The sequence below is a fragment of the Mus caroli genome, unplaced genomic scaffold (genome assembly GCF_978045245.1).
Source record: "Mus caroli unplaced genomic scaffold, Mus_caroli_1 scaffold_6, whole genome shotgun sequence".
Taxonomy (NCBI): Eukaryota; Metazoa; Chordata; class Mammalia; order Rodentia; family Muridae; genus Mus; species Mus caroli.
Window position 1 is genome coordinate 90,108,545 of NW_028227261.1, and position 24,324 is coordinate 90,132,868.

The 24,324-nt window shown below is 44.6% G+C and overlaps 2 protein-coding genes across 8 annotated transcripts in view; one reads left to right on the plus strand and one right to left on the minus strand.

Annotated features, from left to right (window-relative positions):
• The window catches only part of Astn2 (astrotactin 2), a 1,028,198-nt gene that overhangs the window by 777,890 nt on the left and 225,984 nt on the right, over positions 1–24,324 (plus strand). The gene's annotated exons all lie outside the window — the stretch shown is intronic.
• Trim32 (tripartite motif containing 32) lies at positions 1,528–12,561 on the minus strand. Of its 5 annotated transcripts, none has more exons than XM_085839243.1 (3): positions 12,498–12,549; positions 11,193–11,320; positions 1,528–4,641 (listed from the first exon to the last, which is right to left on the minus strand). In XM_085839243.1, exon 3 carries the CDS (start codon positions 4,563–4,565, stop codon positions 2,598–2,600), a length of 1,968 nt encoding a protein of 655 aa, XP_085695369.1. In that variant the 5' UTR covers positions 4,566–4,641; positions 11,193–11,320; positions 12,498–12,549; the 3' UTR covers positions 1,528–2,597. The 5 variants fall into 5 exon arrangements, with proteins under 5 accessions (XP_085695369.1, XP_085695368.1, XP_021015766.1 ...); XM_085839242.1 differs by having other exon boundaries at positions 1,528–4,644; XM_021160107.2 differs by lacking the exon at positions 11,193–11,320 and having other exon boundaries at positions 12,498–12,561.

A 24,324-nucleotide genomic window follows, 5' to 3' on the forward strand; every position in this document is an offset into this window, starting at 1 on the left:
AGCAGGCAGATAAGTTAGGGCAGTTGTGGTTGGGGGAAGAGACAGCTGAGGAAGGCTCCCATGGGCAAATATAAGCCTGGAAAACATAAAAGTAGACAAAAAGCAAAAAAATAAAAAAAAAGTAAAGACAATTTAACATGGATGGAAGACAAGAGCCCACAGCACCAGGCACTCAGCTGCATCTAAAGCTGCCTGGCTAGATGGCTGATATATGTCAAGTACTCTGGGAACTGGGTCAGGTGTCTTCAAACACATATTCTCTTACCTTTCCTATACACAGAAGCCATGGTTTTTTTCTCTTTCCTTTGTTAAACAAAATGTCTAGTCTCCATGCTAGTAAGACGGAACTGGAAGATTGGCACGTTGTAGCTTGATGGCTTTCAGAGAGGGTTCTATAGGCTCCTCAAAGTTTGCAGTGGTAGCACAGGAGTTCTGGTAAGGACAGCTTCCTTGCCACCCCCTAATTTGTAACTAGAGCCACTGTTCTTCATTGACTTTGTGGGGCAGACTTGCATGCAACACTTCATTTGTCTAAGAGGGTTGCCACTTTGCAAGGACAAAATCCCAACCGCTATGATTAAATGTCTCTTGGAGCCACGATCTGTTTATTTAAACAATGTGGTAGAGAGCTGCAAAAGGTGTTCAACACAGTCTGAAATATCAAAGGAGGAAAATCAGCCAGTTAGATACCTGCTTTATTTGAAAGTCAAAGCAGGACTGTGTTGTAGAGATGGGGAGAATCAAAATGCCAAAGGAAACAAGGCAGCTGGAGGATTCCTGTCCCTCTTACCAACAGCACTGCATTCACAAGCCACTCCACATGGTGTTAGTGCCTACAAAAGCCCCCCAACCACAGCGAAGACAGATCTACTGCTGGGAACCACCACTGATGGTTCCGAGCATCTGAGCCATTTTGATGTACTTGTAATTGGATTAATTTCTTCTCAATTCTATAAACTTGGGATATATCAGATGCAATTTCATAATCCAAATATGGACCTTTCTCTAACTGAAAGCAATAACTAGTTCACCATCACGCTATTTCTTTACCCATTCTTTGACAGCTATAAAGACACTGTCACCAAGAAATAATTTGGGGTTCATTGGTGTAGCAATCTTGTTTCGAGGAAAGCAAAAGCGTTGCCTTACAATCACTCCTGCACCTAAGATCAAGATATGTTGCTTAGCAGACTTGGAGACCCACAGAACTTAATTCCACACTCTCACTTCTAGTCTGAAACACATATACATAGCTATCTTCATTTACATTCTACAATGCCTACCATAAGCTCATGGTGGACACCCAATTTTGAACAGGGTGCTGGTGTTGCTAGACTGATCCTGTTCACATGCACATGGGAGTGAAGATCTGTTTATCTTTACAGAATGGTACTTGGGACTGCATTTTAAATGAAGTAGAATGCTATGCTGTCAACAAAATGCAGTATAGGTAAGCAAAATGGCGTAATACAAGCTATTATTCTCTCCCTTCCCAAATCCCATATGTAATTAGGACATGAACATCAGTGATGAAGAAAGTTATTAGTTTTATTAGTTTAATGCTTGATAGAACAGAGATAAATCTCAAAGTCAAACAATATGCACTCACTTGAAGAAAATACAGAGCTAGCTACCTAACAGTTTGTTCTTTAGTAATGAAAATGGATGTGTCAACCTCCCCACATAGTTGGTCGAAGCCCACATTACACAATTCTTTCAATAACTCTTAGCGTCAGGTCAGTGGAAGGAGTACAAAACGCTTTGAGCCCTAGAAAATATCCCACGTTTGCTGGATATGTTAGCATCTGCTTATATGTTCCCGAATGCCTTGGCCATGGCATAATTCTAACCTATAAACTCCTTTAAAAGGCAAGTGATTTCTGGACTGAAGTGTTCAACACTATCCAACTAGGGTCAGTCAAACCATCCTCTGGCACATCTTCAATGAGAAGACAATCTATGGTGGCAGAAATTCCCGTCAAGAGGTCCTGCTTTCAAAGGGACTATGTGTCACCTTTGGTGGCACTTAATGATACACTCTCACATTGGTAAAGGTGATCAAAGGAGACACCATGCTACAGAATATAATATCACTGAAGGGTCAAGCAGATCCCACTGGAGCATGCACACAGAATGCAGCCAGATTTAAAGCCACAGACGAAGCACACTGTAACAGGAAGGAGACAGTAGACTAGGGACCTCAGAGTCCAAAGGGAAAGATCAATGACTATTCAATACCAATACAAATTTCAAACACAAGGGCAAAGGACTAAAGTGGTTCTCTCTACTAAAGCCTTGGAAGTACCTAGCTTCTAAGCAACTTCTGCTAAGAGCATCATCTATTCTATTTGGGATAAGGTACCTGGTAAAGCTCTAAGCTCTAAAGATAGAAGGAGAAGAGGGGAGGGGGAGGGGGATGGGGAAGAGGGGCGTAACAAACAAAATCACTGAAAACTAGAGCTTCTACGATTCTAGAGCAACCCTGCTAGAATCAGGCCACAGGCCACATCTACTCTACGGCACCATCAACAACGAAGGAAGGAAAGGGAAGGAAACTCTGTTGAGGGAAAGAAGAAAGTGGTATTTCTCCTCATCTTTTAAGGGGTGGAATATCTTCTCAGATGGTAGCTGTAGATCTTGACGCAGTGATCCCAACAGTCCAAGACCAGCAGCTGCCCCTTGGGTGTGAGGGCGATGCCCACTGGACAGGTAAGGCCCTCTCGAATAAGGACGCTGTAGCCACCGCCCTTGGGAAAATGGAGAATTTCCTTGCGGCTGCTATCTGCCACAATGAGGTCGCCCCGAGCATCCACACACATGCCAGCGATGCAGCGGAAATCTTCATTCTCAGAGAAGAAGTGGCTGATTTGACGGCCCAGCTGCCCGTCGGGGCCAACAGAGCCGATGGAGAAGCCACCTTCCAGGTGGTGTTCATTCTGTCGGTTTTCCACATTGAGCCCCAAGCCTTGGGTGAAGTAGACTGTGCCTTCAGCATCACAGGTGACAAACTTGGGCCTCACAGCACTGCAGAGGCAGCTGTATTTGACCACTCCTGCTCCTCGGTCTACAGTGAAACACCAGAGCTTCCCGCCTTCCACGTCAGTCACCACAAACTGGCCAGATGGTAGGGCTGTGATGCCCCATGGTTTGCTCAGCTGGCTCCTGTGACAGGCCACACAGTGGCCATCCATGGTATAGACTTTAAGGGAGTTGTCGTAGCTATCAGTGACACCAATCAGCCCATGGCAGTTCATGGCCACTGAAAGCGGAGTGAGATTGGGCAAGTCGGCTCCAAGGAAGCTTAGCACGAAGCTATCAATGCCACTAGGGCTGCGGCGGATCTCCTTCAAAAAGCCTTTGCGGTTGAACACTTGGATGCGATAGTTGCCCCGGTCAGCAACCAGCACCTCACTCTGACTGGTCACATAGAGACTGACTGGAAGATTGAACATGCCGGGAGTACTGCCTTTTGCCCCCATCTTCTTGAGAAACAGACACTGCTGGATACCGGAAGCTGCCTCAGAACTCCGCTGTTTCGCAGGGGAAGCCCTAGGGCTGGGAGCTACTTCCTCAGGGCTCATGTCCATCTCTCTAAAGGTTACCGAGGCTGAGGCAGAAGCTGCTGCTCCCTCCTCCCCTGCCCAGGAATCTTCCATGTTAACTGTCCGGGGCTTCTTAACAGCCTGGCCAATTTGCAGAGGACCAACGTGCCCTACTTTAAGGAGCTCTACATCTTGCAGGGTAAGCTCCCGGGGTAGGCTGGCAGTGAGCTCTGGCTCCTCCTCATCTGCTGTCTCCTCCAGGAGGGCTACATCAGCTTGCTTGATCTTCGCTAGAAAGTAGTCACAGCGAGACACGGCCTGCACCTCAGCAATGTTGAGTAGGTAGCTCTGCTCCTCTACCACTTGACTGTTGGACTTCTCAACCTCAGCCAAGGAGCCTGTGAAGAACTTCCGAGAGCGGGCTAGCTCTTCCTGGATGCGGCGCTCCTCGTGGCCATATTCTTGAAGAACTGCCTTATACCTTGCCTGAAGATCCCTGGAGACGCCCTCCAAGGCTGCCTTCCTCCTCTGCAGCTCTCCAGTAAGTTCCCTTAGGCGAGTCAACTTCTCCCCGAAGTCCCTCCGCCGCTCCTCAGCTGCCTCCTTGACCGGAAGTGTGCAGTGGCCAGGGGGTTGGTGATCTGCCTCCCGGCAGGGTTCACACAACACCACACCACAGCTTCGGCAGAACTGCCGAGGCAGCCGCCGGCCACAGCCTCGGCACATGAGCAGGCCGACGGCCTCACTGAGCCCAGCTGTGTCAATGATCTTCAGCACCGTCAGGTTGTCGGTCAGCTGGGTCAGGCTGGTGATGCGAGTAATCTTGCTGCAAAAGGGGCAGCGGACGCCATTGATGCTGCTGGCCAGGAGCTTCTCCAGACACTGGCGGCAGATGGTATGGCCACAGTGCAGCAGCTTGGGTCGCAGCTGCTCTTCAGTGAAGGACTCCATGCAGATGGGACATTCTAGCACTTCCCGGAGGGCATCCAGGTTCAGGTGAGAAGCTGCTGCTGCCGCAGCCATTGCTCTTCCAGCGAAGGTTCCTGCTAACACAGCTTAGAGCCAAACAGCTTAATATTCATGCCCCAGTGTCAGATTCCTGCTAAAGAGAAAAAACAAACCATTATTCATTTTTCTACTCCTATATAAGTTATTTCAGTCTAGAAACACTTAAGAGAATAGTTATAATCATCCATTGAATCATTTACTTATTTATAAACATTTTATTGCAGTCATTATGACTTAGGAAATAGTGTCTCCCCCACCCCCTCTCCCTTTACACACACACACAAACGATTAAAGCATTATGTTATGGAGGAATTCAGGGAAGAGCCTAAATTGCCAAAAGGTCAGCATCTATCTTATACCATTACTGGAAGGGTTAAATAATATGACATACAAGCAGGAAAGCAGAGAATAACCCTGCCGAGCAGAGAATGTCACATGAAGGTCTACACTGTGAGGTATAGTGGGGAGAGTGATGGAACCTGACAACTGAGTAAGGCTACTCATAAATGGTGCTCCTTGTAAGAGAAGTCTTGCAAATCTCAGAGGCAATGACACATACAGGAACTGTAAGCAAAGAACACTGTGTGAGTTTGGGGTCCGAGCCTTTTCATTCCATCACAGTTGATGGCCTCTGATGTTTCACTCAGAGAGAAAATTCTGATGATTGCCTTTAAGTAACCTGCAAACCATCAGATGGGGGGTGGGGGTACACATTTTTCATTTGTCCATCTTCCAACCTAGTCACCCATAGCAGTCTAGGCATCAGAAAGAATGGAGACATTACATTTCAGCATACCCCGTCTGCTCTGCTTATCAAGGCGAGTATGTAAGTTAGGAATCAAGGCAGACCTATTCTGATAGATAGGAAAGCTTGCAAGGGCACAGAAATGAGATGGGAGAACGAAACACTAGGCAGAGGGCGTTGCCTGAATAAAGCCGAGAAAGCAGATAGCAAGCACAGAGTTCTGTGAATTGGGACGAAGAACAAGGAACACTTGGTCTCTCTCTATCTACAATTCTGCATCTGTAAAACGGAGACAGCATATCCTTTCCTGGGTTTACAGAAGGATCAAGGAGGATCACATCTGCACCAGAAAGGTCCTTGGTGAACTTCGGTTCCCTCTTAGCCTTATGTGAAAACTGTAGGAGAACAGAGCAGGGGCTAGGAGATGCGTAGAGATCTAATCATTTGAGGGTGATTAGAGAGCTTGAGGACAAAGTGACTTTCATGTGCAAGTAACATGGGACATTCTTTGTGAAGGGTATGCTAGGGCAAGCAAGCGCCTAGCAGCAAGGAACTGGTATGCTTAAGGATGAAAAGGACTCTGTGTGTGTGTGTGTGTGTGTGTGTGTGTGTGTGAAGGGAAGGGGTCACATTTACCTCCAGGATGTCCCTCTATAGACAGAAAATTGCTCTGGTGTCCTAGTACCTACTATGTGCTACACAATACTGTGCATGCTTATTCTCACTTAATCCTCATTGTGGAAACATGGTAAGAATTTTACTGTGCCACTTTGGCAATGAGAGCATTGAAGTTTTGAAAAAACGAGCTCAAGGTCTTAGCAGTCAAACATGGTACTTTTACTTATTTTTACCCCAACATTACTTTCAAGTTTTTTTTTAAAATGTCTTTCAGTTATTTATTAATGAGTGCTCTCGACTCTGCTTTAGGACTCACTGCCTTTAAAACGTACTTTTCTCCCTAAAAGAACGAACAATCATCTAGCTGAGTCAGCCAACAGAGTGGAGCGAATCGATTTTATTAGCTGGGTGACCTAGTCCAACACTCTGGCTTTGCAACCATTACAACTCAAATCCATGCCTTGACAAAACAACAAATTACTGGGCAGCATGAACTTTAAATGGTCTCCTGTGGATATTACAACAGCGAATGTTCAATTCTCAAATGCTGTGGGCGTGGGGCAGCCCCACAGAAACACCAATAGAAGCCCTGACCCAGGATCTGTGCGAACCACTCAATCCTAACCAATAGCTTTCTTCTGTCTCCTGTCATCTGTGAGAACAGACTGAGGGCAGCAGCATTTGGTGTTTGGGTCCCAAGCATGTTACCTTACATTGTGCTGGGACATCTGTTCTTCCTGGAGCTGGCACTGCAGACCAGCTTGTTAAACAAGTCTGCCAATTTGTAAAAATACTAGCAAATTCTTTCCCCAGACTTCTCTCAATTCAAAGGCTTCCTGCCTGTGTAAGCTATCAGCTTATGAAATGAATTGATTATGCCCACATCCAATGGCAAACTATTTCTCCAGTCTACAGTTTTACCAGGTTCTCCAAAAAGATGTCAAAAATCCATGCACTAAAGATTCTGGCTTTGGAGAAGTGTAGATCTGAAAAATGCCTGGACTTATTTCTGTTACCACCACCATCCCAGTACACAGCATTCACTTAGCCTAAGACAGACCCAGCTCCTCCAGACAGGCATGCCTGACCACTCCCATTAATATCAAGATTGAATCAAACAGAAGCTCAATTTGACTTCCACTTCCCTGGAAAGGCTGTTGCAGTGAAAGGAACTGCCTCCCTATGCCAAGCCTTCAGATGTGCTGCTGCCCATCTCCTGCCAGCTAGAACAATCAGTAACCGAGCAGATGGAAAAGTCAACACGCCATTTACAACCTTGGCTGCCTCCACATTCCCTTGAACACATTTCCCATTGTTCAGGCTGTACTCCCAAGTCTTGCCCTTCCATTTTACATAACCTCCATTTACCTGGTTCGCTCACCCACTCCACACGATTGACAGTGTACAGCCCACCCTGACCCCAGCACAACTCTTTGACTCCAGATACTGTATCTCTTAAAGTTGCATGTGTTCTCACAGATAGATCTAAGACAGCCTCATCCTCTCCTGACACCACTGAGTTTTGCCAGTCTGTGAAACAGGTAGCCAGGGAGTCGAAAGAACCAAGAGTAAGCAGATAACATAAACCTTGAAGGGAGACAGAACAAGACAGCATTGTTGTGCCTTCTCTTACAGAATATGGGGCAAATGGCAAATTACCTAATCTCTCCAGGCCTGGCAAGTTACTTAAGTTTTCCATGCCTGGCAAGCTATTCAGAGATTCTAGGCCTCACAAATTCTTTAACTCCTCTTTACCTATTTTCTTAGTTAAGAAAAAAGAAAGGAGAGAAAGAAAGAAAGAAAGAAAGAAAGAAAGAAAGAAAGAAAGAAAGAAAGAAAGAAAGAAAATTACCATGAGAACTAAGGATAATGAATGTAGATACTTAAGCTAATAATTGGTAGGCAAGCAATGACTTTTTCAGTTGATGACAATGACTGTTTAACTTAATTCTGTTAGCAATCAAGAGCATCAAGAATCAGAACCAGAGCCGGGCAGTGGTGGCACACGCCTTTAATCCCAGCACTTGGGAAGCAGAGGCAGAGGCAGGTGGATTTCTGAGTCCGAGGCCAGCCTGGTCTACAGAGTGAGTTCCAGGACAGCCAGGGCTACACAGAGAAACCCTGTCTTAAAAAACAAAACAAAACAAAACAAGAATCAGAACCAGTACTGGTATTAGCAAAATAATTCGGTTTACAAACCAAGTTTTGAAAGGAATGAAGAATTGTCCACTCCTGGACAGCAAAAGCACATAAAGATTACTAAAAGGAGTAGTTAACTTGGGAGGGATTGGGTTGAGAATGTGGTCACCCAGGTCACGAAGCAATGAGTGAATGAACCCATCACTTCCAATCAACTCATCAACTGCTGGAGCCCCTTCTAGCAGAGACTAAGTATGGAAAGGTAGAGTGAGCAATGACCTCAGAGTAACACTGATGAAGAAACCGAGACCAAGAAAGGGAAATTAGCTACTCCCACATCCTAAGGCAGAACTCGGGCAAAGGGGCATGGGTTGGAAGCTAACGGTGCTACAAGGACTAAGAAAGTACTTGCAGGACCTGGGCATTCTGGCTTTAGATTCCAGCTTAACTTAGGTATGAAATGGCCTTTCAAGGCGATGCTTTCTCACTAGCAGAGATTAGAAGAGATTGAGCCTAAAGCACTTTGGACAGCACCAACCTAGGCACAGAACTAACTGTGTAAAGAGCCTTCATTATTATTATCAGGAACAGTGACTACAGTTGCTACTGCTTGCCATAGCCATTGGCCAGCCTGTGATATGAAATGAACAGGCACCTGTCGGAAGGCAGAAATCTAAGGCAGCAGCCATACATTGAAATAATCTAAACTCAGGGACTTCTGGAAGATCGCTATTTGACCTCAAGCTTTCCCACGCCCCTCTTTGCTTCTTGGGGGGGGGGGGGTTAGGCCATAAGCAAAACTGGAGAACCTTAAGCAATCAAGGAAGCAGATCTTTCCTAAGCAATTACCACTAGTGTAGTCCTGCCACGATTGGAGATGGAGACAACTTTTAGAAAGAGATGTGAAAAAAAAATCATCTAAAAATTTGACATGAAGAACCATTCTACAATTCCTATGCTCTTCACGTGGCCTGTAGGATTTTGATTTGGTTGAGACTTATCACCCCTTTTCAGGCCAGCACTCAAGCTGCATTTACTCCTTATGCACTTTAACCCAATTCAAACCAAGTGTGAACCTGACTCAGTGCCACAAAGGCCACTCACTAACAGACTGACTATTCACCTAGTTCTGGCTGGGGAGACAAGTCTGTGAACTTCAGATTGAGGGCACTTATGGCGCCTGCTGATAGCTAAAACCATGTCTTCTAATGGTCACCTGGAGTAATGAGTGCCAGGCACCCTCTACACATCGCATGTCTTCTCTTAACTGTGTGAAGGAAGTGTTAGTTCACATCCTAAATATCATTAAGAAAAAAGTAACCTGTTCATGTTCTCCCACCATGGTATGTAGTAAAGTTGTCCCCCAGATGCTCATCTGTGAACTGTGCCACAAAAGGGCTCACCCAAAACATGTAATTTTATAGAAGCGGAGACTACTGTTGCCGGGCAATGGTGGCTCACGCCTTTAATCCCAGCACTTGGGAGGCAGAGGCAGGTGGATTTCTGAGTTCTAGGCCAGCCTGATCTAAGAATTGAGTCCAGGGCAGCCAGGGCTACACAGAGAAACCCTATCTCGAAAAAACAAAACAAAACAAAACAAAACAAAACAAAACAAAACAAAACAAAACGACTACTGTTACCTGCAGGTAAGATTTGGCTAAGAGGTTGGTAAACTCATCCAGGAATGACTTTTAAAACATACCGTTCTATCAGAAAGGCCCAATGGAAGAAGTCTCCCAAAGGTAACACCATCTGCATACAGGAGGGCGCACTCTAGGAGACTTGCCAACATGTGACTTCTGATTTATATGCCCAAATTAGCCATTGGCTCTGTAACCCAGGATATGTCATTTACCATGTGGCTCTTCACTTTCTGCCTTGTGGAATCAGGAGTAACATTTAGATTGTGGGCCTTATGGAGAGAATGCACATTAATCAGCACTCAGCCGAGCTTGCTGTGTTTTCAGAGAGGCTGGCAAGTGCTTGACCACCAAGCAAGCAGTAAAACAGCCGATTCCACGGCCAACTCAACCTCCATCAGGTGTTTTCTTAAGTGATCTGTGATGATATCATCGCAGCTAAGTGTTCTGCCCTCAGCTCCAGTCTAATTTTGTTCTCTAAACTGCCTTCTGTAGCGTAGCTAGGTTTGGAGTTGATAAAGACAATGCTACCCTTCTGTGCCAGAGACAAGATGCACAAAGGAGAGCATTCAGAGCAGTCTCCTTCCGTCTAGCACTGCCCTTGAGCCTGAGCCTTCCTTATCTCAGCTGTGTAGCTCCAAGCTCCTTGCACTATCTCCCCATTGGTTCTGGTCTAAGAGCAAAGCAAGAACAAAGTCCAGGGCTTCTCTTGATCGAGAAAAGTCACCCAGCTTCTGACTAAACGGGGCAAGCCTCCTTTTCCTGAGGAGAGGCTGCAAAGGGAAGACCAAGCCGACTACAGCAAACCAGCAAGGGAAGAGAGGATGTTCTGTGGTGGGGAGCTACATGGCAGGTATGTGGCTTTACACAAGTGACCTCCTAAGCCTTAGTTTCATGGGTAACACTGAACAATGAAAGTATATTTAGAAGGTATATCATGAGAAGAAAGCACACATATTTTCAAAAGTAGTAAATTCTGAGCACTTTTACTGGGCACCAGACAGTAAGCACCCTGATTTAGTACACTGAGTCCTCACAGCCATCCTATGACGTAGGCCCATGAAGAGCTTGTGCACTGAGAGGTCAACTGACTCTTTAAAGGTTACAAAGCAGAAAGAGGAAAAAAAAAAAAAAGCCAGGATCTAACCAGAGCATTCTTGACTCTGATGCCAGGACCCATTTTGGCATGACTGCCATTTCTAGCTAAATGATAATTTATTGTAGGGGTTGTTCACTAGAAACCAGTACCCCCCACAACCCCTCAACTATGACAACTGACATTGCCTCCATCCAGACACGGTCAAATGTTTCCTGGCAGAACAAAAGCACCCTGTCTCAGAACCCTGGCTTTAGGTAATGGCACAGGCTAAATACTCAGTGGACAGGAGGCTCCGCCTTGTTCCAACCTTGTTTTGTTTCTCACCCAGAACCATTGTCTCTGTGAGCTATAATGGACCTCCTATAAGATAATATTAGGTTGAAGATCATGTTGGCTCATACCTTCGACAGGGAAAAGGCTAGGTAGCAGAAGCCCTTCGGTAGTTCACTGCTTCTGCCCCAAGGCCTATAATATCGGGTCTGTGATGAGGAGGTTGGGCTGGTCAGAGTGGGTATCGTGAGAATACAGCCTGCCTCAGGATTAAAGGGCCTTTAGTTAGTAAGTGAGGAAGACTCTGCCCTTCAAAGAATGTCAAACTCTCCTTCAGGATTTCTGAAGACTAGTGTCTTTATTCCCAAACCCTTACATTCTCCTAAATTCCATTCATTTATACATAGTTTATTTATAAATTACTTTCAGGTCCCTGGGTCTCCAGAAGACCCTCTGGGTTCAGTTATGCCAAGACCAAAACAAAAACAAAATTAAAAACAAACAAAAACCTCCTAAGGACCTACTCACAAATTTCATTTGGTTTTGAATTCGATAATCTAGTTACAACATTCACTCCCCACCATTCATTCTCCACAAACCTCATTCTCAACGCTGAATCCCAAATCTATTATTCAACCTTTTAGACTGTATGTTGCAACCTTGCAATTCACCAATAGCTCTTATGTGTCCCTCATCCCTCCAATACATCCTTTAGTCTATTTTCAAATTCCCACATCTATCACCCCTGTATGCCATCTCCAAACTCCAATCCTGTACCTCAGATTTCTGCCCTCCTTCAATCTGATCGCTCATCTGCATTCCCCATCTTGTACTGTGCCACCTCCAACCTCCCCCCCCCCCCAACCTCCACCCCCGTCCTGCCTCACGTGTTGCCTTCAAACCTTTGCTGCGATTTGCTAACTGGGTACTGATTCCCTTGGGAACTCACCCCTCAGTCTTTCCCAGATTCCGCTACAGAAATCCCTTTCTCTTCAGCAATTAGGATCTTCCAAGACCTTGGCTGTTTTGATCTCAGATCTTGCTAACATTACACCGATCTCCTCAAAGCCCCTAAGATTCTGCCCGCCAACACCCAACCTCATTCAGGCCTGCCAAATTCCTTTATGCTTCTGATATTCTGCACCTAGATACCTCCAGGGACGTCAGATCCTCCCATCTCCCACATGCTGCACCCCGTCTCTCCGCATGGCCCCCACATTACCTCATACCTCCCGACATGCTGCAACTGCAAATATCCTCAGCCCCTTTGCTCCCCTCCCCCAGCTGCATCTCATCTCCGCCGAATCGCTCCTGAGCCCGTCCCTTCCGAATCCGATCCTGCCACTCCGATCCAGACCCCAAATCCTGCCATTCAATCTTGGATCCCCGCGACCCACCACAGTCCCTGGTCGCAGACCCTCCTTCCCGCCCCCTACCTGACCGCCCGCGGCTCCGACGCGAGTCCACCGCTGCCAGCCCACCCGCCCGCTGCCTTCTGCGCATGCGCTAGCACGTCCTTCCCATGGCAGTCGCCAATTCGTACAGTCGCCTGCCCGTCAACTTGCCCCGCCTCCCGAGGCATGCTGGGGCTTGTAGGTCTGTGGGCTCAGCGCCCGCGGCCCAGCTGAATAGATAGGGATGGCTCCGGAAACCTAGGCCATTGCAGCTTTCTGCCCCGTTTCAGAGTCTAAACATGATTAGTCAATGCTAATCCCCCAGTAGCAGTCTCCAGAAAGTTCGGGCACTTTGCAGACAGACGCCTCTTTGAAGAAGACAAGCACACTCCCTTCAAAGAGCAGCAGGTCCCCGGGCTAGGTGTTTCTGCCTGTGACACATCCCAAAGTGGAGTCACTGAACACACGCCCCTTAGGAAAGAGGTTTTCTTTGCCAAACAGCGCGGAGGCGGATAGCAGAGGGAGAAACAGGGGAAAACCTGCATTGAGCCTTGTCAGATGGGAGGTTTTGTGGCCAGGACCTCCTAGTCCTGAAGGTAGTTTGAGGACAGGTAATACCTGCTCCTGAATGCGATAAACACACAGTACTAGTTAGGAATATGAAGGAATCTGAAATATTATGCTCTCACATTTGAAATTCCACCTAGCTGTGTACCCTCTGCACAATGATAAGACAACAAAACAAAAACAGTAATACCTTTAGACACTTTCCGACAGACTACAGACTGAAATGAAGCTGAGACCTAGGGGTTAAAAGCAAAGTAACCAGTTTCTACCTGTTAGAACCTGGGTTTAATTTCCGATAATCACTCTTAACTTTATTTTTCTATTTCTTTATCTCAAAATAAAGTTAAGGATTGTTTTGATGAGTTACTAATAACTCAGAAAGGTGAGAAAAGCAAATTTATTCCCCTCCTCCCACCTCACTCCCACCCCTGCCCCACACATCTTGTCCAAGATTCGATATACACCTGGCATCGATTTTGATAGAACTCTGAACCAGGCTATTCATTCTCCAACTGGTCTCACTTCTCAGCGATGCAGGAGTTCTCACATGATTTTATCCCTGGCCAGATTTCCCGATTACACATTCTGAGTACAATGTTGTTATCTCAGATAATTCTAGAGCCCTGAGCCAACCCAGGTACCCAGAACTCCCAAAGCCTTCCCAGAGAATATGTGATTCAAAGTTCCTTGAAGAAATTATATCTGTGCTGGCAATTCTATGGACTGACCAAATACCTAGAACTTTGAGACTGTGAAAGGATAAAACATATTGTAGATATATAGTCAATTTATCTTGGGCTAGTTCTCTTAATGGCCATTTATTAACAACCTATGATTCTGACCTAACAGTCTTCTGACTATAAGGTAAAACCATTGGAATGTATAGTTAAAGTTAGAAGACAATGAGCTTCCACTAAGAATGTTATAACATCTGGAAAAGATAAAAGAACTTTCCCTGTCTTGCTGTAGCCCATCTACCAGATATCCCCCACAATGCACTTAAGTTAAGACTTAGGAGTTTTTTGTTCTGTGAATATAAATGTTCATAGGCCTTTTCCACAGTAGAATGTGTTATTTGGGATAGATGAGAATCTGTATACAGGCCATGGTTAGTCATATTTGATTCCGAATTTCTTTAGGAGCAAAAAAGGAGAAAAGTAGAGCATTTCACCCTCTCTCCCTTTCTGACATCTGAAATTCAGGGGCCTGGGACTGTGGAACTCGCTGGATAACAGGTTGCATTAAAGACTAACTAGGACTTTGTTCCTGTTTGGTTCATTTGAGACAGCATTTTGATGTGTAACCTAGGTTGTCCTGTACCCCCACTATATAGCTGTGCTGGTAAGATTTTTTTGTTGTTGTTGGTTTTATATTTGTTTGGTTTTTTGTTGTTGTTTTTGTTGTTGTTTGTTTTTTTTTTGGGGGGGAGGGTCAACTTCACACAAATCTAGGCACATCCAGGAACCTCACCTGAGTAAAACAAACACCTTCATCAGCTTAGCTTGTAGACAGGTCTCTGGGGCATTTTCTTGACTGATAGTTAATATGGGGAGTAGCATCCCTAGGCAGATGGTGCTGGGAGATAGAAGAGAGGTACCTGATGATAAGCCTGGGGAGCAAGTTAGGAAACAACATTCCTGCTTTATCTCTGCTTTAGTTCCTGCCTCCAGGTTTCTGGTCTTCCTGAGTCTCTTCCCTGTCTTCCCTTAATGATGCACTGGCAACAGAATGTAGAAACCAAACAAACCCTGTCCTCTCCAGGTTGCTTTTGACCAAGGTCATCATCACATCAGTAGAGAGCAAATTAGGACAGTGGTCCCCTCTGCCTGTAAACTGTCCATTCTCCTTACCCATTCTCCTAAATGTTAGCATGACAAACCTGTGTCATTATGCCAATGGATTTAATTTATTCTTAATTGTCTGACTTAAGATTAGTGTAGCTGCAAAAGGATACAGTGGGATAAGTCAAGTAAGGGTTGGGCATTTTCTTTGTACTTCATAGACACTCACACACCATATCTGACCCTTTCAATAATGCTGTAGGTGGATAAAGAAACCAAATCGCATGTTACAGTTACCTCCCGGAAGCACAGAGCTACAGTCCAAACCACCCTCCATAAGCAACCCACATTTTATGAGAGGAGCTATCTTTCTATTTGTTAAGAATTATTATTATTCAGAATATTCAAAACAGATGAGAGATTATAATGTTAAGTTGAGGAATGTGGGACAGATATGGTTATGATCTCCTGGTAATTGTTTTGCTCTTCCTTGAGCAGTTCAGAGCAACGGCACCAGTGGAGAACACCACACACAGCTGCAGCCTCACCACCTTCAGGTTATTTGAGGGAGTGGATGAAGAGAGATGGCTTGCTAACTTGATGGAACTGAAAAAGCCTTGTGACCTTAGCATGAACACCCAATGTTGACATTTTAGCAATGTGAATACTGAATACCCTTCGTATTGACCTTCTGTCACGTCAGGCTTGCTGTAGCTTCTTCTTCTAGAAAGATAGGGAAGCCTTCAGGATAGGGTCATAGGGTCTTTGACTCACTGTGCTGTAGGTGGAGACTATGAGAGAGCTGCTGTCAAATGGTTTCTGACTTAAATTCACTTCTACTGCCAGAGGGTAAGAATTAGAATTCTGTTTTCTAAACACTACAATTAACAGCCTACAGTCTCACTTTAGCACTGCCAGTGTGCATGTGTGTATATGTGTGTATACATATATGCAAGTAATATGCACATATGTGTATATATATAGCTAATCATATGCATATATCATGAATATGTATATTCCTATGTATTTATGAATGCATATAACTCCATATTTCTTTCTGACAAAAAGCTAATGGCCCTCCTGAAACTTTGAACTTTGGAAGATTAGGCTCAGCCATGACTTTGTAATTATTGTTCTTCTCTTTTCTCCTGAAAATAGTGTTTATCTGAATGTTCCTTTCTTTTTAAAAATATTTAAATTTTTCATCAGTTGAATTTATTGCCACAGTCCACACAAAATCTAGGAGTAAAATAAACACTTTGGGCAACTAGATTCACTTCTGTCTTGCAGCTTTGAACACACTGGCACAATGTTAGCGGTCTTCTGACACAGAAATGTTTTAAAACACAGGTTCTCAATCTGTGAGTTGAGGCCTTGTGGCAAACATCTACCTCCAAAAATGTTTATATTATGATTCACAGCAGTAGCAACATTATGGTGTATGAAATAGCAACAAAAGTAATTTTATCGTTGGAGGTTACCACAATAGGAAGAACTGTACTAAAGGGTCGCAGCTTTAGGAAGGTTGAGTCACTTTATTTTAATTAATTAATTAACATCCTGATCACTACTTCTGCTCCAGGGTCTTCCTCACACAGCATCTCCCCCATCCTCCTTGTCTTCTCCTCTGAAAAGGTGGAGGCCTTCCTGGGTATCTCCCAGCCCTGGCACATCAGATCTCTGCAGGGCTAGGTGCATCCTCTCCCACTGAGGCCAGACAAGGCAGACCAGCTGGGGGAACAAATTCTACACATAGGCAACAGCTTTAGGGATAGTGGCTCCTGCTTCAGTTGTGGGACCCATATGAAGACATAGCTGCACATCTGCTACATATGTGTGTAGGGGCCTATGTCCAGCCCATGTATGAGAGATACTGTTTTAAATAAAAATACTCTCTGTGAAGCTCTTTAAATACTCTTTATTCAACATTTTAGAATAATGGGTTTTCATATAACTTTTCAATCCCCTATATCAATTTCCCAGGACTATAGACAAGCTGTCAAAGGCTAGGTTTCTGAAAGCAGGAGAAATTTATTCTCTTCCAATTCTGGGAGAACAAGGAGCATGAAGTCAAGGTGTTACCAGGCCATTCTTTCATGTAAGCTTAGACTAAGCATCTCCTCCTATTTGTTCATAACACCATGCAGACCTTGATTTGACAACACTGATCAGAATGGATTAAAGGGTCAATGCCACCCTGGTTTAATAGTATCTTCCCAGATTATGTCTAAAAGAGCCTCATTGTCTGATCTCTTGGAGGTTAGGATTTCAGCACATTAACTTGGAGGACACAAGTAAATGGAAGATACACTTTGAGCTGAATATTGTTTTTGGTTTTTTTTTTTTTGTTTGTTTGTTTGTTTGTTTGTTTTAAAGGGGAGTTTTTTTTCTTCTTCTCTGCAATAGTCAACTCTCCACCATATTGTTGGGAACAAAATGAGAAAGCATTTATCATTTTGTCTAACCTACTATAATGTTCATTACCAAGACTTGTAATCATTAACTTAGCGAGAATACCATGTCTTAAAAGAGCAAGAGCTTTGAAATCTTACACAGCTGCAGCCTCACCACTTTCAGGTTATTTGGGGGTTAGATGAAGAGATGACATGATGTTAGGCTTGCTAACTTGTTGGAACTGAGAAGACCTTGTGAGCTTAGCATTCACATTTCAGAAATGTGAATATTCAGTGATTTAGTGGATTATAGAGACCACAGACCACAGGGAGATCAGTGGTTGTCATGGATTGGAGGCAGAGGTAGGAAATAAATCTGTGAAACACTAGTGGTATTTTAAGGCAGTGAAAATGGTCTGTATGACACACGCATCATGGGTATGGACGGGTCAGTATATATTTGTCCAAACAGTACTAGGAATTGTCTGTAATGTAACCTGTGGACAGTGGGTGACTATGATATAACTGTGAAGGCTCTCCAAGGGAACTTCTGGTGGGAGCTGTGGTGATAGAGGAAGGTTAAGCATTGATTAGGGAAGGAGCATAGGAAAATTCCTGTGCCTTCCTCTTAATATTGCCATGAACAACAACAACAACAAAAAAGCTCTAAAATTGTTTTTAAAACAGGAGAAAGGAACAAATTGTTCACATAATGACATCCCAGTAACACAGCTGCAGGCCCCTTAAATCTATAACATTCACGCCTAGATGACTTTCTGTTTGGAATAACATCACTAGATATATAATACAAAAACATTATGTTTAAAGACACTAGACATTGTTCTTCTCTCTAGCTATTTCTTTCTTTTAAGAAAGCTTATTTTTATGTTATGTGTATTAGTGGTTTTGCCTAGATATATGTCAATGTGTCATGAGCATGTAGTAGTTCCCATGGAAGCCAGGAGAGGCTTTCACATCCTCTGGAACTAGAGTTACAGACATTCATTACCTTACATGTGGGTGTAGGAAATCAAACTAGGATCCTCTACAAGAGCAGCAAGTATTCTTAACTACTAAGTTATGTCTCCAACTCTTCTATTTAGTTTTTTAAAAGAACTTTTTATTAATTTTTTTGTAAACTTCAAATCATGCACCCCAATATCACTTATCCCCCCCCCATCTCTACGTATCCACCCTCTCCCCTTCAACCTCGCCCAGAAAAGGAAAACAAACAAACAAACAAACAAGCAAAAAACCAAACATACAAAGCCACCACCAACAAAACCATCTTACAGTGAAAGCTGTGGTATGTCAGCCCAAACAGCTTTACTTACAAGTGTTCACTACAATGAGTCATTGGTCTGGTTCTAGGCCTCTGGCTTCTGCTACACTGTTATTACTGGGTCCTCACTGGGACTCCTCTCTGATACCCTGCTGTTGTGCTATGTCAGTTCTGCAGAACTGTTCCCTTCATTCAAGGAGTTCATAAATGGGGTAGATGTTGGGGATGGGTCAACTCAAAGCCCTGGATCTGGGGCTGGGTAACAGCTGAGTTGGTCTGCTTTCTTGCAACCATGCCACAAAGCCCAGTTTCCCCGACTTTGCACAGACAAAAGGCAGAACCCACTGTCTCATGCTCACCCCACCAGGGTCAGCTCACCTGCTTTCACATCTTCAGGGCCAGGTATCCCATGCTACCCAGGCAAGGGGCAGAGCCAGCTCTGCACAGCTCTCAGACATCAATATGGCTCCATGCAGCAACCTATACCAGGAATGCCTGCATAGGCTTTGGTTATAACAGGTGGTATTGCTTGCCTGGGTACCATTGTGTACCATCACACCTGACTTATTCCAGTCCAGGAATAGAATTTAGGTTTTTGTGAATGTTAGGCAAGCCTTCTTGGGAGGTTTGAATATGCTTGGCCCAGGGAGCTACTAGGAAGTGTGGCCTTGTGGCCTTGTTGAGGGAAGTGTGTCACTATGATAGCAGGCAAGGAGATTCTCCTCCTAGCTGCCTAAACGTCTTCTGTTTGCCCTTGGAACAAGATGTAGAACTCTCAGCTCCTCCAATACCATGCCTGCCTGGATTCTGCTACACTTCCTGCCATGATGATAATGGACTGAACCACAGAACCAGTAAGCCATCCCCAATTGTATGTTGTTCTTTTTAAGAGTTGCCTTGATCATGGTGTCTCTTTATAGCAATGGAAACCCTAACTAAGACACCCTCTAACAACTTGGCTGCATAATATTTTAAGAATTTTATTACTAATAATGGTCCCAAGGTATCCTTTTCCCCAAAGTCTGACATTTACACCAAAGCCACTATCCCCTCAAAGACTTGATAAATAATAGACCATACCTGCTAAAAGGAAGCATTCTTCTTATCTCTGGCTAAAATGACCACTATGGTGAAGCGAGAAGGGTCACTAGAGAAATAATTAAGGTGTCTTTCTATCTGGGAGAGATCAGCCATGGAAAAAGGGACAAGGAGAAAGCCATCAGGATCTGCCACTTCCCTGAGAGTGTAGAGGCCATCAGTGTGGGAGTAGGTATGAGTTGCAGGAGGCAATGAAGAGAAAGCTATTGAGGTTGAGACAAGATGGGGATGAGTAGCTGGCTGAAGTGTACTAGAGAGTGACAATGAGGCTAAGGAAGGGGATTAGGTTGAGGCAGCTGGGGTGGGGTCTTATTCTCTATATTGATGATGAAAAGTTTGGGTTCGGATAAGTTTCAGGAATGCGGATGGCTTTTGCCAGGAGTACCAGGTGAACATGGCATGAGATAGAGAGGGAAGGCTAAGAGCAGAAAGCAAAGGAAGTCCGCACATAGGTGGACTTAGACCACTCAGTCTGTGTCTGGGCAGTATTTGTTATGATCAGTGAAGATTTGGTTGTCAAATGTGCCATTCTTTGGACATCGAGACTAACTGTAGAATTTGTATTGTGGCCAGACCATGTTGCAGTAAGAAATGAGGTGGCAAGGCTTAACGGCACCACTAAGTCCAAGGTGAGTCAAGTCTTGAGCAGAGTTGAGGGGCTAGGTTTTGAGTGAGAAGATCCAGTGGTCAAAGAGTCAGAGAGACAGAGCAAAGGGAATTCACACTTCCTTAGTTCCCTCCCAAAGGAGGAATACAGGCAAAGGGAGTAGAGAAGGCTCCCTGCAGTGACAAGACTCTCAGTCTACCACATCCTCAAAGGACTAAGACACTTGTGAAAGAAAACCAACATTCCAAATCACAGAGAAAAGAAGTACTTTTGTCCTTGTGATTAGAATTTAGTGGAGGTATGGTATGTTTTTTGTAGTAACAGTCCACAAAGCAAGGAGCTCAGGGATGATGCTTACCCAGTAGAGAAAGAGAGACAAGTAATTAGAACAAGAAGAGGAAGAGCTGGCAAGGTGGACTGGGAGAGGCTTTTGGGGGAAGGGGCTGGGGGTCCAATAGAGGAAAGGTAAGTGTCTAGTATGAGAGATGAGACAGGTGTGGTAGGCTCCAAGAGCTAGAGAAACACTTAATGAATACTCAGGAGAGTCAGATTGTTAGAGCACATATGGGGGAGAGCAGCTGAAGAGTTAGCCTCTAGAATTTGGAGCCAAAATGTAGTGGGTGGCAAAAGCCAGCACAGGCAAGCAATCTACACTGAGGAGCTCAAAATTAGTAGTTTGGTGCTGTTAGGAGATGCTAAGCTCCTTCGAGGGAGGCTCATCCATACCTTACCTGGGTTTGATATTTATTTATACCTTACCTGGGTTTTCCAGGTTAAAAAAAGAAAAAGACAGGAGTGAAAAAGAAAGGGACATAACTGCCCTTAAGTATGGTGAAAGAGAAAATTTGTTGTAGATAAAAAGGAGAGCATAGCCAGAGGCAGTGACATTGGGAAGAGTCCAGACTGAACATGATAAGACGGAGCTGAACCGTGCGAGATGGGAGAAGGGGTAGGAGAGGAGCTGCTGAGCAACAGGGACAGCCTGTGCCAACGGACTGACCTTGAGGTCTAAACGTTAGACCGAAAGGTCAGGATGGGTTATATAGGCAAGGGCAGCTGGAGGAAGAGCAGCCCAGGCCGGGGCTGGAGAAGTTTAGGGTAGAGAGTGGGGTATGCCAGGCATACCCTGTAAAACGCAGGGACTGAGGAATGCGAGGAGAACCTGGCAACCAGCTTCTGCTTTGTTATTTTAAATAGGCACCCCAGCCACTTGTCCTAGGATATCATGAACAGAAAGAAAAATAAAAATAGAACTTGCCTTCTGCAGTTTATAGCTATCCACACTGGAACCTTTAGCACCCCTAGAGTGAAAGGTAGCTTAGCACAGTGGGGGAAAGTGCTTAGAAATAAGAGAAGAAAGCTATGATCCGGATGTTCTTGGACCCAGTTATATTTTTGCATCAATTGGACTCAAACCTGGACGTACCTAGGAAGAGGGAATCTCACTTGATGAATTGCTTACATCAGACTAGCCTGTGGGCTGGTCAGGGGGACATTTTCTAGCATGCTGGTTGGGCAGGTCAGCCTACACTGCACAAGGAAGGTAGGTACTTGAGCATGAGCAAGCCACAGAAAACAATCCAGTAGGCAGTGTTCCTCCATGTATTCTGCTTCAGTTCGGACCTTCAGGTTTCTTATCAGATTTTCTAACTTCCTTATACACTATGGCCTGTTAGACAAACACTTTCTTCCCTAGGATTGATTCAGTCAGTTTTGTCACAGCAGCAGCAGCAGCAGCAACAACAACAACAAAATAGAACAGACTCTGACATTACACCTGTCATCTGCCATTTCCTCAAGTTTAAATATTGATATTGAAACCTGCCTCTCATTGCTGTCAGGATTCAGAGAGACCAGATGTGATCCTGTATGCAAAATAAGTACATAAATTATGACATGGTATGTGTATCTGTACAATTGAAATGGATTCTATTTATTTTACTCATTGTCTCAACTTTGAGAAAGGGAATTCATAACTGATTGTGACCGTTTGCTCTAATCTTATTTAATACTGGATGATCTCGCTAGTCATCTGATCCCAAATGATATGAAGTTATAAGGAGGATGACAAGAGACTAGAGGAATTAGTGCACTCTGGAAAACTTCATAAAAATCTTCATCAGTGTGCTGGAGAGGTGGCTCAGAGGTTAAGAGCATTGACTGCTCTTCCAGAGGTCCTGAGTTCAATTCCCAGCAACCACATGGTGGCTCACAACCATCTGTAATGGTATCCGATGCCCTCTTCTGGTTTGTGTCTGAAGACAGCTGCAGTGTACTCATATAAATAAAAATAAATAAATCTAAAATCCTCACAAGTATGTCTAAATATGACCTTGTAACATAGGTAGAGTTAATATTTTGAAGAACAGAAAATTGTGAAAGGCTATGGTTCTGCTCTAAAAGTGGCAAAGGAGTGGCAGTTGTTTCCCATTGTTCCTCTAACCCAAGCATTCCTCTGACCCCAGCAAAGGGAATGGTGGTGTTTGACCCCAGCTGCCTCTTCTTGGGTTGAGGGTAGCTGGTGTGCCTGGTGACATGCTTTCCACCTCCAAGCCTTGTTACAGAAGAATGGTATATCCAATCCAGGAAGCTAGCATCCCCAAGATCGGTTTACCCTTGACACTAAGACATCCTTCTGGTCTGCCAACCCTCTGAGTTACTGGAAAGAAGAGAGGGTACTGGGGAATGACTAGTCTTTGAGTCCTGAGGATTGCATTTTGAGCAGGACATGAAAGGGATGTGTAGGAGCTTGACTCCACAGAGAAAAACACAGAATCCATAAAGATGTGCTATCTACAATGTCATATGTTTACCAAAACCTAGAAAACTGGGAAAGGTTTCTTTTTTCTTCATATTTCCCTTTCAATCATTTCATCCAGTGGCATATTTAAAAGTAATAACACTCTTGTGGTAAATGTAGTAAGTAGGTTAGAGAGCTAGCTCAGATGTCAAGACCAAAGGATCCAGATTCATTCCCCAGTACACTGGGGAGCTTAAGACTCCATGTGACACTAGTTTCAGGAATCTGACACCTTTTCCTGGTCTCCACAAGGTGTAGTGCACATACATACACTCAGGCTCTCTCTCTCTCTCTCTCTCTCTCTCTCTCTCTCTCTCTCTCTCTCTCTCTCTCTCTCTCACACACACACACACATACACACACACACACACACACACACACACACACACACACCCTAAGAACTGATTTATCTTGAATGGACAGCAAGCACTTTGGGTGGAAATTCAATATATTAGATTTAACAATTGTATTTTCGTTCACCTTACACTTACTTTATGCATAAAAACACATACGTTTCTATTGGTTTGCCTTCTTCATGGTCACATAGAGGCCTGTAACTAGCCTATAAGTCACCTTAAAAAACTTTTTATTGATTCTCTGTGAGTTTTCCATCATGCATCCTTGTCACACTCATCTTCCTGTCCCCTCATATCTACCTTCCACCCTTGAAACCTCTTCCCTACCAAAACAAAAACAAACAAAATCAAACAAACCATAGAAAACATCTCTTCATGTAAGCTGCATCGTGTTACACTGTGTACCGGAATATACCCCTTTATCCACACATCTTCACTTACGAATGTTCATTGCAATGAGTCATTGGTCTGGTTCAAGATCTTTGGCTTCTGTGACATCAATGTTGGATCATCACTGGACCTCTTCCTGGTTATCCTATTGTTGCCCCCGTGTCATGGAGATCAGCAGGGCCAGCCCATTCTCATACCTCCACAGTTCACAGATGATGTAGATTTTGGGATGGGCAAACCCAAAGCCCTGTATCTGAGCCTGGGTAGTAGCTGAGCTGATCACCTCTGCAGCTCTACCTTATCTGCATACCAGGATGCGCTCTCCAGCACTGCTTCTGCTAAGGTCACCCAGTGCTGCCATTGGCAGGAGGCAGGGTCAGCCCTCCTGCTCTCATGCCCTCTGGGTTGGCTTACTCACAACCACACCTCCACAGCCAGCTCCACTATGTGCCTAGGCAAGGTGAAGGGCCTACTCTCCTAAGTGCTGCAGCTGCGAGATGAGGGACAGGACCAGCTCTCCTGCTCTCCTGGATTTGGGGCCCATTCTCCCACTATCACAGGTGGAGTGGGAAGAAGGGACACCACCCCCACACTA

Excerpts from the sequence above, each read along its gene's own strand:
- Trim32 (XM_021160107.2), bottom strand. The coding sequence starts at position 4,565 with ATGGCTGCGGCAGCAGCAGCTTCTCACCTGAACCTGGATGCCCTCCGG.